Source organism: Salarias fasciatus, chromosome 20, assembly GCF_902148845.1.
Source record: "Salarias fasciatus chromosome 20, fSalaFa1.1, whole genome shotgun sequence".
NCBI classification, from domain to species: Eukaryota; Metazoa; Chordata; class Actinopteri; order Blenniiformes; family Blenniidae; genus Salarias; species Salarias fasciatus.
In genome coordinates, this window is record NC_043764.1 from 12,791,984 (window position 1) to 12,802,920 (window position 10,937).

General features: G+C 43.0%; 1 protein-coding gene across 1 annotated transcript; it reads left to right on the forward strand.

Moving 5' to 3' along the window:
- The first annotated feature begins 1,717 nt into the window (after positions 1–1,717).
- On the forward strand, positions 1,718–10,937 carry camk1gb (calcium/calmodulin-dependent protein kinase IGb). Its single transcript, XM_030119565.1, has 13 exons — positions 1,718–1,827; positions 3,113–3,224; positions 5,688–5,813; positions 6,657–6,731; positions 6,835–6,973; positions 7,479–7,602; positions 7,900–7,975; positions 8,439–8,551; positions 8,644–8,722; positions 9,263–9,350; positions 9,666–9,988; positions 10,070–10,156; positions 10,311–10,937. Exons 2-12 carry the CDS (start codon positions 3,139–3,141, stop codon positions 10,125–10,127), a joined length of 1,287 nt encoding a protein of 428 aa, XP_029975425.1. The 5' UTR covers positions 1,718–1,827; positions 3,113–3,138; the 3' UTR covers positions 10,128–10,156; positions 10,311–10,937.

The following is a 10,937-nucleotide window of genomic DNA, read 5'->3' on the forward strand; positions in this document are numbered from 1 at the left end:
TCTCTAGTTCTGTCTGTTTATTCAGTGGAAGGCATGTCTGCCTTGATCATTGTTGACTCATCAACTATTGAGAAGATTTCTATCATTTACAGGTTTTGAATACTTCTCCAGATATTTGTTATCCTCGTTTCATGTGTATATGGCTTTTAGTTTGCTTCTTAAGTCATAGATTCATCCTTCAACCTGAAAAACTCTGAAGGTTTGAACTTCTAACTTCTCTTAGCATGATGTTCAACCATTGAGGACAGAAGTTTGAGCAGAGATATGATGTCCATCCGTCCATCTTCCCTCCTGCTTTGCCCCATGCAGAGCTGCAGGCAGCCGATCCTCACGATGGACGACAGAAAGAAACACCTGGACAGGTCGCCCGTCCGTCACAGGACAAACACAGAGACAGACAACCACACAGAAAGTTCGGTTCATATTTAATCCAAAATTTGGATTTAAAGATATTAGATTTGTCATAAACTGTGAGAAATCCACAGCTCAGGTGGGACAGTGTGTCCACAGGACAACTGTGTGTCCTGCCCTCCACAAATCAGGCCTCTGTGGAAGAGTGTCAATAAGAAAGCCACTGGTGAAACGAAACCAGAAGAAGTTCTGTTGGCGATGCAGCGAACGTGGAGGAAGTCGCTGTGGTCAGATGAGACCAAAAAGGAAGGTCATCTTGAAGGAAAACCTGTTAAAAGTCTGTAAAAGACTTGAGACTGGGAAGAGGGTTCCGTTTTGCATGCCATTCTTCTGCTTATTATTGTTAGTTAATTAAATAAAAGTTGTGCATTTTGTTACCTGTTGCTTTAATTTCCTACTTTCATTTCAGTATTTAGATGAGTATAAAAGCAGTGCAATAGTAGTGTTTACTTTAGTACACATATTTAGGACTGCTACCAACTAGTTTGAGGCTATGAAGTGTTTTTAACATTTCAATATCGTGGTTTTGCATTTAAAAGTGTTTTTTTAAAATTTTCATTGTGAAATCACATCTGATTAAAAGAAATAAAGCATCAGATTTCAAGAAAATTCCAATGTTTTGAAATATGCAATTTTCTAGTTTCATTACTTGCAGGCATACAGTTATAAAGAATAAAACTGAGGTGAGTTTTTGGAATAAATCCATAATACAAGTTTATAGGGAACAAACAAGAAATATTGGGAATTTAATGTTTCATGTGTGAAAAAATTTTTTTTTTTAATTTTAACTATAATAATTTTTATAACTTGATGAATTTACAAACAAAAATTTAATAATCCAGTGTGATAAATCTAATCTTATTGCAGAAATTTTATTGTTTTAATTTTATTGTTTACGTCTGTTTAGGAAAAAAAACATTTGATTAGACTAAAACGTTGTTTTTTCTAATTATTCTATTTTCTATTACAAAAAAATTACAAAAAAATAAAACAAAAAATAAAACAAAAAAAAAATCCTGAAAAATGTTAAATCTAAATAATAACTCCGAAATTTATAAAGAAGTGAATGACTAAATGTGGAATATAAAGCAGAAGTGATGTGTAGCTGCAGTGCGCAGTTTTTTTTTTTTTTTCATGAATGGATGGACACGATGCGGGTGCGTGTGCGCGTGGGAGGATGGTGGCGCAGCGGCAGGCAGCAGCAGCATCAGCAGCGGGCTGAGCTCGAGCTCGAGCACCTGTGACACCTCCTCGCGCCCCTCCCCGCGCCGCCCCGCCCCTCTGCTCTCCCCATGGCTGTGAGCTCCGACCTGACGGCAGGTATTAGAGAAGTCCCAGACCGAGTAATCCGCCCAGACCCCGGCGAGCTTCTGGCAGGAGAGTCAGAGCGGAGCTCCCTCAGCGCACAGGCTCTCGGTAAGTGGCTGCCGCCGGGATCCGCTCTTAACAGGTGGATCTCTGTTATTTTTTTTTCTTGAATGAACGCGCTCACGTGTGAAAAGCTGCAGGCTGAGGCTGATCTGTATTCTGCTGTTGACCGGAGAGATGAGTGTGTGAGACGTGAGACCGCCTCTCTGCCGCAGAGTCATCTGTCCGCGGATATAACCTGCTGCTGGACGTTTGTTTAAAATGCGCGACTCGTCCTTTCCGTATGCAACTGCGGCTTGTTTTGTTGTTATGATTTCTCCCCTTCCTTTTCACGTGCTGCAGTTTTTCTCTGCGTTGTTTCAACTCTTGAAATTAAATCCTGCATGCGTGACTCCACTGTCAAACAATGCGGGAACCTGCAGAATTTCTTGCTGCAGTTCAAGTGAAGAAAATGCTGCAGATTCGGACTTTGCAAACCAGCTTTGCTTTGAAAAAACGGTGATTTGGGGATTTTTCTCACAGGGCTTTATAATCTAATCTGATAAACAGCAGGGAACAGCGATGGAAGTGACGAGGAAGAAAGTGGTGCAGGTTAAACATTAACAATTTACTTTTCACATCATTAAAACAGACGCATGCTTGGATTATACACTAAAAAGTAAATAGATTTTACGTGTTCTTGTCATGACTGTATTTCAAACTGGCATGATTGTTCATGGAGCTTCTTGTTTGAGGCCAGTCTCCACTGAGCCTCCTGCCTGGGACAAGGTCAGGTCTTCAGATCAGGAGTTACTAATCCATTATATAAGAGTAAAGAGGACAGGGGAGCAAAGTAGGTAACCTGTACATTTAAAGTGTTTAAAGTGCTCCTAATCCTTCTCAGTACCTCAGTGAGTTCTTTCTCTAGAACTTTTTGTCAAATATGTTTGTTTTTTTTCATGTGATTTTTTTTTTTTTTAAAGCATCTTTTCTTTATCTGTTGGTCCCACTTATACCTGAGCTGTAACACGCAGCGTGGATACTGTCCTGTGCTGCGTCCAGATGGGATTAATGTGACAGCCTGTTGTCTCGCAGACAAAGCGATCGTCTTTGTCCCGCCGCAGACTGTCTGAGCGGCGCCGCAGACGCTCCAATCTTCATATCTGCTTGGTCATGACTGGATAATCCTCAATGACTTTCTGTTTATGTTCAGGAGGGAGTGTCAACATTAAGCCCGGATTATTATTATTATTATTATCATGCTTGTGCTTACTGCAGGTTGCATGTAGAGGTTGAACAGATTAAGGAGGCAGTGTCGTGTGCAATCATGTTTCTTTCTCTCTGACATTTGCAGAAATCCCTGTTGAAGCACCTGCAGACATGGGTCGTCAGGAGGCCGACTACGTGTGGAAGAAGGACACGGAAAACATCCAGGAGCTCTTCGACTTCATGGAGGAGCTCGGATCGTGAGTACCCTTTTCTCTCCTTCTCCTTCCCTGAACACAGGATGTTCGGCTCTGTTGAGGAAGAGGAGACCTGAATGAAGCCGGACGCCAGATTACCGGTTTGATTGGATTGGCATGAGGAGGCCTACTTTACTGAGGAGTTAGACAACAAGAGGCCTGAGCTGTTTGAGTCGGCGCAGCGGGACGGCTCATTCACAGAAAACATCCACGCTCAGTCAGACTTTCACCCTTCATGATAAAAGAACTTCGATAGCAGAGACATACTCGTTATTTTAATCATCAGCCGATGATTTCTGTGCTTTTCAAGCTGAAATTACATTTATTGAAAAAGTTTCTGAGTAGTAAAGATTTTTTGCTTCATCTTAACTAAATATTGAGTTTTCCCATCATCCTCTTTGTCTTGATTGTAATTTTCCTGTGTGCTGTAACTTTCAGTCTCCTGACGCCATATTTTTTTGTTGGCACGGTGGGGAAGCGTTTCGCACAGCCGCCTCACATACAAGAGCAGCAGGGTCTGATTCTTGTTGCGAACTCTGTTGGTTTAAACAGCAAACATCCAGCATCAGACGCAAACCAGGATGATGTGAAAACAAACGCAGTAACGGAGAGTGGAGTGGCTTAGAGTGAGTTAGAGGACCGACTTCAAAACCAGAGATGATTGGATGGGGGCCACATGTGGCCCGAGGGGCCGCCGGTTGCCCGTGAAACGACAGTAAATAAAGGCGTGAGCTGGCATGTTGTGGGTAAACAGATGTGCTGAGCACATCGGATGATGATGATGATGAGGCTGGGGAGGAAGGTGAGGCCCCTCCCGGGTGCCGTTCACCACCCACTGTTATTCAATTAGCCTGCGGCAGCTTTCATTTCCCCAAACAATTTGAGGAGGCGACAGCAGGAGCTTCACTCAGGAGGGGGTCGGCGACACGTGCGTCATTTATTATGACACCGAATGATGCAAGGAAGCTCTGGAATCGTCCAGAAAACCCCGAGAGAGCCGCCGCACCACTGAGGGAATTTACACGGCTGTTTCCACTGACAACGCTCCACTGTCGGAGCTGATTGGTTTCCTCCCTGGTGTTCAGTTTAGCCTCTTCTGTTGGTGTTTATTTTTTTTTTTTTTTAATCACAGCAGGAGGAGAATCTGCAGACTGCTTAAAACACTTAATTCGATCATTTCCCATCAGGGTCTTATCACACATGAACAACATCCTCCTGGTTTCCTGGCAATCATCTCAATTACTCAAATCCATCAAAGGGCACAATTTGTTTTAAGCATGAAAACTTGTTTTGCTGCTTGTTTTTTTTTTTTTTTGTTTTTGTTTTTTTCCGTTAATGGCTCCTGAGGGTTTTGACGTTGATTGATGATTTCTCTTGAGGGTCACAATATTTCCGTCAAGGGGATCCCAGAAAGAAAATGAGCTGCGGTAACCGGGCAGTTCCTCAGTCTGCTCACAGCCTGGATGTGACTGTTTTCTCAATGCGTGCTGGAAGCAAACAAACAAACAAACAAACAAAAAGCCACTGTTGTGCATCACCTTACAGCCAGAGGACAGGGAGGGCCGTATGTCTGTGACCTACCTGAGACGCCGCTGTTCCCAGGGAGCCCGGACGCACATGCTCGGCTCCTGAGCTGTGCGCCTGGAGCCCTCGCCTGGCCCCGCCGCCGCGTTTCCATTGCGTCAGGGATAAAGTGGCCTAATCCGCCCGGCGGAACAACTATTCCCAGACAGCTGAAGATAGCAGGGACGGCGAGCGGCGCGGTGCAGAACAATAAGCTGCTGGCAGGTGAAGCGCTAAGCCGCAGAGGAACACGGCAGGTCTTTAATCGGCCCTTTGATATTCTATTTATGCCCCGGCTTTATTTTCGCACGGACGGCCTCCTGGAAATTCAGATGGCGGATCATTTATCCCTGCATAATCTGAGTCAAAAAATACATCTGATATCAGATATTGCCATGAGAGTTTCAAAATAAAGGCCTGTGATAAACAGATAAACATGAAATACTGTTGCCAAATATATATTTTTCTAAGTTTTTGACATTTTTACATGAATACATCTATTATTTTTTGAAATTTTCAGAGATCATAAACAATATAATGGCTTTGGCTTTGAGAAATGAGCATGCATATTCCTTTTGTGGTGACATAATGAAATAACAGAGTAAAATGGTCACCTTTGGTAGTGCCCACGCAGGCACAGGGAGAACATGGAAACTCCAGTCAGAAAGGCCTCGGTGCTGATATGAGCCAGTTTTGTCTTCCTCAGAGGCGAGAGCACCAAATCCTTTTTTTTTTTTTTTTCATTTCACCAATGTGACCAGGAGAAAGTAGCAGCCTGAACCAAATGACAATTTAAAGGTCACCGATGAATCCTGATAAATTACCAACAACTTCCTCTGACTTCGCCATCGCCATCCTCAGTAGCTCTCAGTGACACCGTCTGTGTTGGTGTGCTGATCACAGGGGGGCCTTCTCCGAGGTTTACATGGTGAAGGAGAAGAAGACGGGGAAGCTGTTCGCCATGAAGTGTGTGAAGAAGAAGCAGACGAGAGATCTCAACCTGGAGAACGAGATCGCCGTGCTGAGAAGGTAGAAACACGCCTGGGAACTTCTTATAAACCTCAAACGGGTGCAGGGATGGAGTCTGATTTGGTGTCTGATTGTTACTGAATTTGGTGTCTGATTTATTACTGAACTGCAAAAGAAGCACTGCTGTTGAATTATGAGGTGGAAATAAGACTCAGAGCTGAGAGAAAACTGAATGGGAAGTCTGGGATTAGACATATTATGTCACATTAAATGTATTTATCTCGTCTTTTCATTCGCATTTCACATAACTATGGTTGAACAAAGTACTGGGCATAAGAAGTGCAAGTGTAAATTGTAAATTTGAACCCTCAGATATTGTTGAAGCACATTTCAGTGCTTCATGACTTTCCATTTTTTGCCAAAAATGCAATTAAATCTCCCAAAGTAGGTTGGAATTTGACCAAAAACACATACATTTCACAGTTTCTAATTTAAAAGCTCTCTTAATTATGTCACGCACTCAAAGGGAACTACTGTCCTCCAATACAGAGTGTCATTTACCAAAAAGTACACTAAATATTACTGACTTTTCACATTTTTAAGGCCAAGCTTTTAGAAGAAATGCAACAAAAATAAAACTGATCTCATTGTGTTGAATTTTTAACCCTTCAATATAGGATTATTTATTTGAGGACAATATAAAGAGATGACAGTTGAAAAAGTGCATTAAAACTTATGATTACGTTATAAAATTCTAACAAGTCATGGGTGGAAACATTTATCTTAGGAGTTTTCCAAAACGTTTTTCAATCTTCTCCTCTGTTTACATTAGAAATAACTATCCTTACTGTTCATCTTAAGGCAGGAATGTCAGAATAACGGCATCTTTTTCCCCATAAACAGAATCAAACATGAAAACGTTGTCGGCATGGAGGATTTCTACGAAAGTCGGACTCATTTTTATCTGATCATGCAGCTGTGAGTTTTGCACAAACAGCCGTCGAATGAGCTTCAAAATCCAGTTAAAAAGTTACCTTTAGGACGGGATTGTGACCGTGGCGTCTGGGTGTGTCTGTGTCAGTGTCTCAGGCGGCGAGCTCTTCGACCGGATTCTGGACCGGGGGGTTTACTCAGAGAAGGACGCCAGCCAGGTGATCCAGCAGGTGCTGCAGGCCGTCAGCTACTTACACCAGAACGGCATCGTGCACCGGGACCTCAAAGTAAGACGCCCTCATCCCTGTGTTTATATGTGTATATGGAGAGAATCTCCCCCTGAAATGACTGTAAATCACCCTTTCATCATAAATCTGTCAGATTTGACCTACAAAGCTCTTTTCAGGCAGAATTTAGTTTCAGGAGATTTTCCAACAAGTAAAATAGAAAAATAATAGATAAAATGGTAAGAAAAATAACTGTTATTTCCAGTAAACTAAACACAAGAGTGATGTGTGCGTAGATTTTCAATTTTTAATTTGATCATTTTGTCCAACTATTGCGTCACCTTAACATTTTTTTGAGATTTTATTTGATTCATTTTATGCTTGTATTTTAATGTGAAATATTTATTATTATTTAATAGTGTTTTTAGTGATGTTAATTAGTTAATTTTATTTTCTTAGTCTAATTCTTTTTTATGTAGCACACAGTGAAAAGTTCAAGAAGTGAAGTGAGGTGTGTGTCTTTGAGGAGCTTGGTGTGTGAACGGCTCTTTGTTCTGTTGTTCAGCCGGAGAACATCTTGTACGACAGCCCGGACGAAGACTCCAAGATCATGATCAGCGACTTCGGCCTGTCCAAGATGGTGGACAACGGCATCATGTCCACGGCTTGTGGCACGCCGGGATACGTAGGTGAGAAGGGTTCCCTTCTTAGCTCAGCTTTATAGAGTTTAAATGTTATTTTATTGATTTCACTGGGCTATATCATACAGAATTATACTTTAATGTACATATCAGAGCTCTGTGCAGTAAAAGCAGTTCCCCATTAGTACAAACCTGAAGCAGTTTCAATAGAAAGTGGTGGCAGGAAAAACTCAGAATAATATAAGGAAACATAGTCGAACTGACACCAGAAGAGGACACTTAATATGCTTTATATATCCCAATGTTTCTCTTCACTGAGGGCATTTTATTTTATGACACTTCCAGCTCCGGAGGTTCTGGCACAGAAGCCCTACAGCAAGGCAGTAGACTGCTGGTCCATCGGAGTCATCACCTACATCCTGTAAGTATGAAGCTGCAACACATGAGGAATCAGGCAAAAGAGGCATTTCATTTTAAAAGAAATTAAATAAAATTGAAACTGAGTTCGATACATATTTACCATTAATTGCAGGGTTTTTGAAACAAGACTTGTTCAGGGATTTTTTTTTCATTACTTAAACGATGACAAAACCACTGAATCAGTGATCTGATGACAAATTAAATCTAGAACCAGCGAACTCAAGAAAAAAACAATATCATTTAGATTTGCCAAGATTTTTATATCCATCAGATTTTCATCTTATCAGAAAGTTCCTGATTGTGCTGAAATATGCAATGATCAGCTACTTTATGAGAATAAACAGGAGTAGAATAAAGTGCATGGATTATGAATCACATGTAGAAAACTATAATTCAGATTTATTAGGCGTGTGTGTTCATGCATTAGTGGTTCTCAGCTAAAACACTCCATGTTTTTACTGCAGACTCTGCGGATATCCTCCTTTTTACGAGGAGAGTGAAACACGGCTCTTCTCCAAGATCATGAAGGCTCAGTACGAGTTTGACTCGCCCTTCTGGGACGACATATCAGAATCCGGTACGTACAGATGAGCATCAGCTTTATCCACAAACACCTATTTTCCTTCTAATATTCATGTGTCTCTTTGTTTGTCTGTTTTAAATGTTCAGCGAAGGATTTCATCCGTAACATGATGCAGAAGGATCCAAACATGCGCTACAGCACAGACCAGGCGCTCAGACATCCATGGTGAGAACAAGATTAATCTTATATGTTCAACGTGAACGGAACACGAGCACGTACCACTGTTGTCTCTTTTCCTTTACTTTGTGCAACACTATATTTACACAGTTAAGTCCTCTCTTTGCAAGGCAAGTGTGTGTGTGTGTGTGTGTGTGTGTGTGTGAACAGCACCATTCACACAAGGCAATTGACGGTGTTTTATAAAGGATTAACAATAGTGATGCTGAAGAGAATACTAATAATGCTGCAAAAGTTCAGGCTGGCTCTGATGGACATGTTTCAGAATACAGATTATACCACAGGTTTTACATAAGGAAAGAAAAAGTAGCCTCCAGGGAGGTGGTCATAATGTTTTGGCCAGTTATTGTACAGCAAACAAACATGTTTCACTCCTGAGTTTGTTAGATTTTATTTCTTTAGCTTCCTGCTGATTCCCTGTGTGAGAAACAGTGACGTTTCGGAGGCGCCAGGTCGCTCACATCGATTCGGGATTAACCTCTTCCCTGAAATAAAGTTAAGCGTTTTCTTCCGTCATTCGGTTCCCAGGATCATCGGGAAGACGGCGCGGAGCCAGGACATCTACTACTCCGTCAGCGTTCAGATCCAGAAGAACTTTGCCAAGTCGAAGTGGAAGGTCGGTACTGCGCTGATTTCCTTGGCCGCGATGCGGTGAGCTCATTGAGGACCTGCAGTTTATAATAGATTAATCCAGCGCTTACCTAAATCCTTCCTGATTAAGGACACTTAAAGAGGATGGCGTTCTGTGAATAAGGCCAGCGCTGGGTGATGGAGGGCTTTTTTTTTTTTTTTTTTTTTTTTTTAATCGGGGAAGACAAAGATTTTTTGATAGAGCACAATTTGAAAAGACTTTCATATTTGGATTTCAAATCCGGTGGTGCCTCGCAATCCCTGTAAAATGTCGCTCACCTCTCTCTTCATCGCTTCACAGCAAGCCTACAACGCGGCCATCGCCATCAACCACATGAAGAAGCTGCAGCTGGCCCACTCGGAGCTGGCCGCCAAGAAGGAGAGCGTCCCGGACATCCAGGTGGTCGACCTGTCCTCCCCCGCAAAGAACCGCAAGAACCCGGACCCCGGCAGGCCGGAGCCCAGAGCCATGCACCACATGTCCCTGCCTGAGAGCCCCACCGAGCCCAAGAGCCACTTCTACCCGCTGAAGGCCAGCCAGAGCCAGGGCAGCACGTACCACGCGCCCTCCATGGCCGAGCAGGGGAAGCACGCCTACCACTCGGAGCCCGCCAACCTCAACGGGTTTGTGTTCGGGACACCCGGCGTTGTGGATGTTGGCGATTTCAGAGCTCATTATGACACTTTCTCTTCTTTTGATTTCAGGTACGGCAAAAACCGCAACGGTAAGACTCTGCAGACGGGTGTGTGTGCGGTCATGTGAAGGCTGCATGGAGGAAACCTTTTTACTTGGTGCGTTCACTGCTCACATCGACACTTTGTGTTGAAATAAACTCAGAAATAAGATTATCTGTATTCATGCGCCATCTCTTCTTCGTAGTGAATAGGAATACCACCACCCCTACTTGTTTAAATCACTGTGTGTGTGTGTTTGTGCCCCCTGCAGGTCAGTGTTGCTGCTTTGACTCAGCATGCAGCTGCTTTGAGCCGGTGGCTCCACCGGCGCCGTGAGGGCGAGGAGGCTGATCCCTCAGGGAACCCGGGCGGTCCGCAGCATCCTCAGTCTTTTGGACATTTCGCTTTGGAAAGAGTGCCTGAGAAGCTCCGCCCCATCAGTGACACTGAAGCATGCAAACACACACACAAACACACACACACACACACACACACACACACACACACACACACACACACACCAAGATGCACAAGAGATTAACTAGCATGCAGAGAGAAGCGGGACTCTTTTTGGACAGTATTTAGTCGAGGGCTCACTCGACCTCCACTCGCTCGTCCTCGTGATTCAAGGTGAAGCAGTTCCTGACATCTAATGTCGCGCGAGGAGAGTTTGTTAGAATCACAACATGTTGTTTATGAAATGACTCACAATGCAGTACGATGAATGATTGTACCTCATCTCGTCTGAAGCTTTATCCTGTAGCTGGCCTGCGTCCCTCAGCACATCCGCTGTAAGAAAGGAAGTGCTTTACTGCTTTTAATGTTGGAATTATTATTCTGTAAAGGTGTCTCTAATTTTTTATTTTACTTTTTATGAGATATTTGTTTTTTATGAAAT

What these genes read in the sequence shown, in the direction of transcription:
- camk1gb (XM_030119565.1), top strand. Translation starts at nt 3,139, where the DNA reads ATGGGTCGTCAGGAGGCCGACTACGTGTGGAAGAAGGACACGGAAAAC. An exon ending in GAGATCGCCGTGCTGAGAAG is followed by an intron (nt 5,814 to 6,656) that starts GTAGAAACACGC and finishes CCCCATAAACAG; the next exon opens with AATCAAACATGAAAACGTTG. An exon ending in TTGCCAAGTCGAAGTGGAAG is followed by an intron (nt 9,351 to 9,665) that starts GTCGGTACTGCG and finishes ATCGCTTCACAG; the next exon opens with CAAGCCTACAACGCGGCCAT.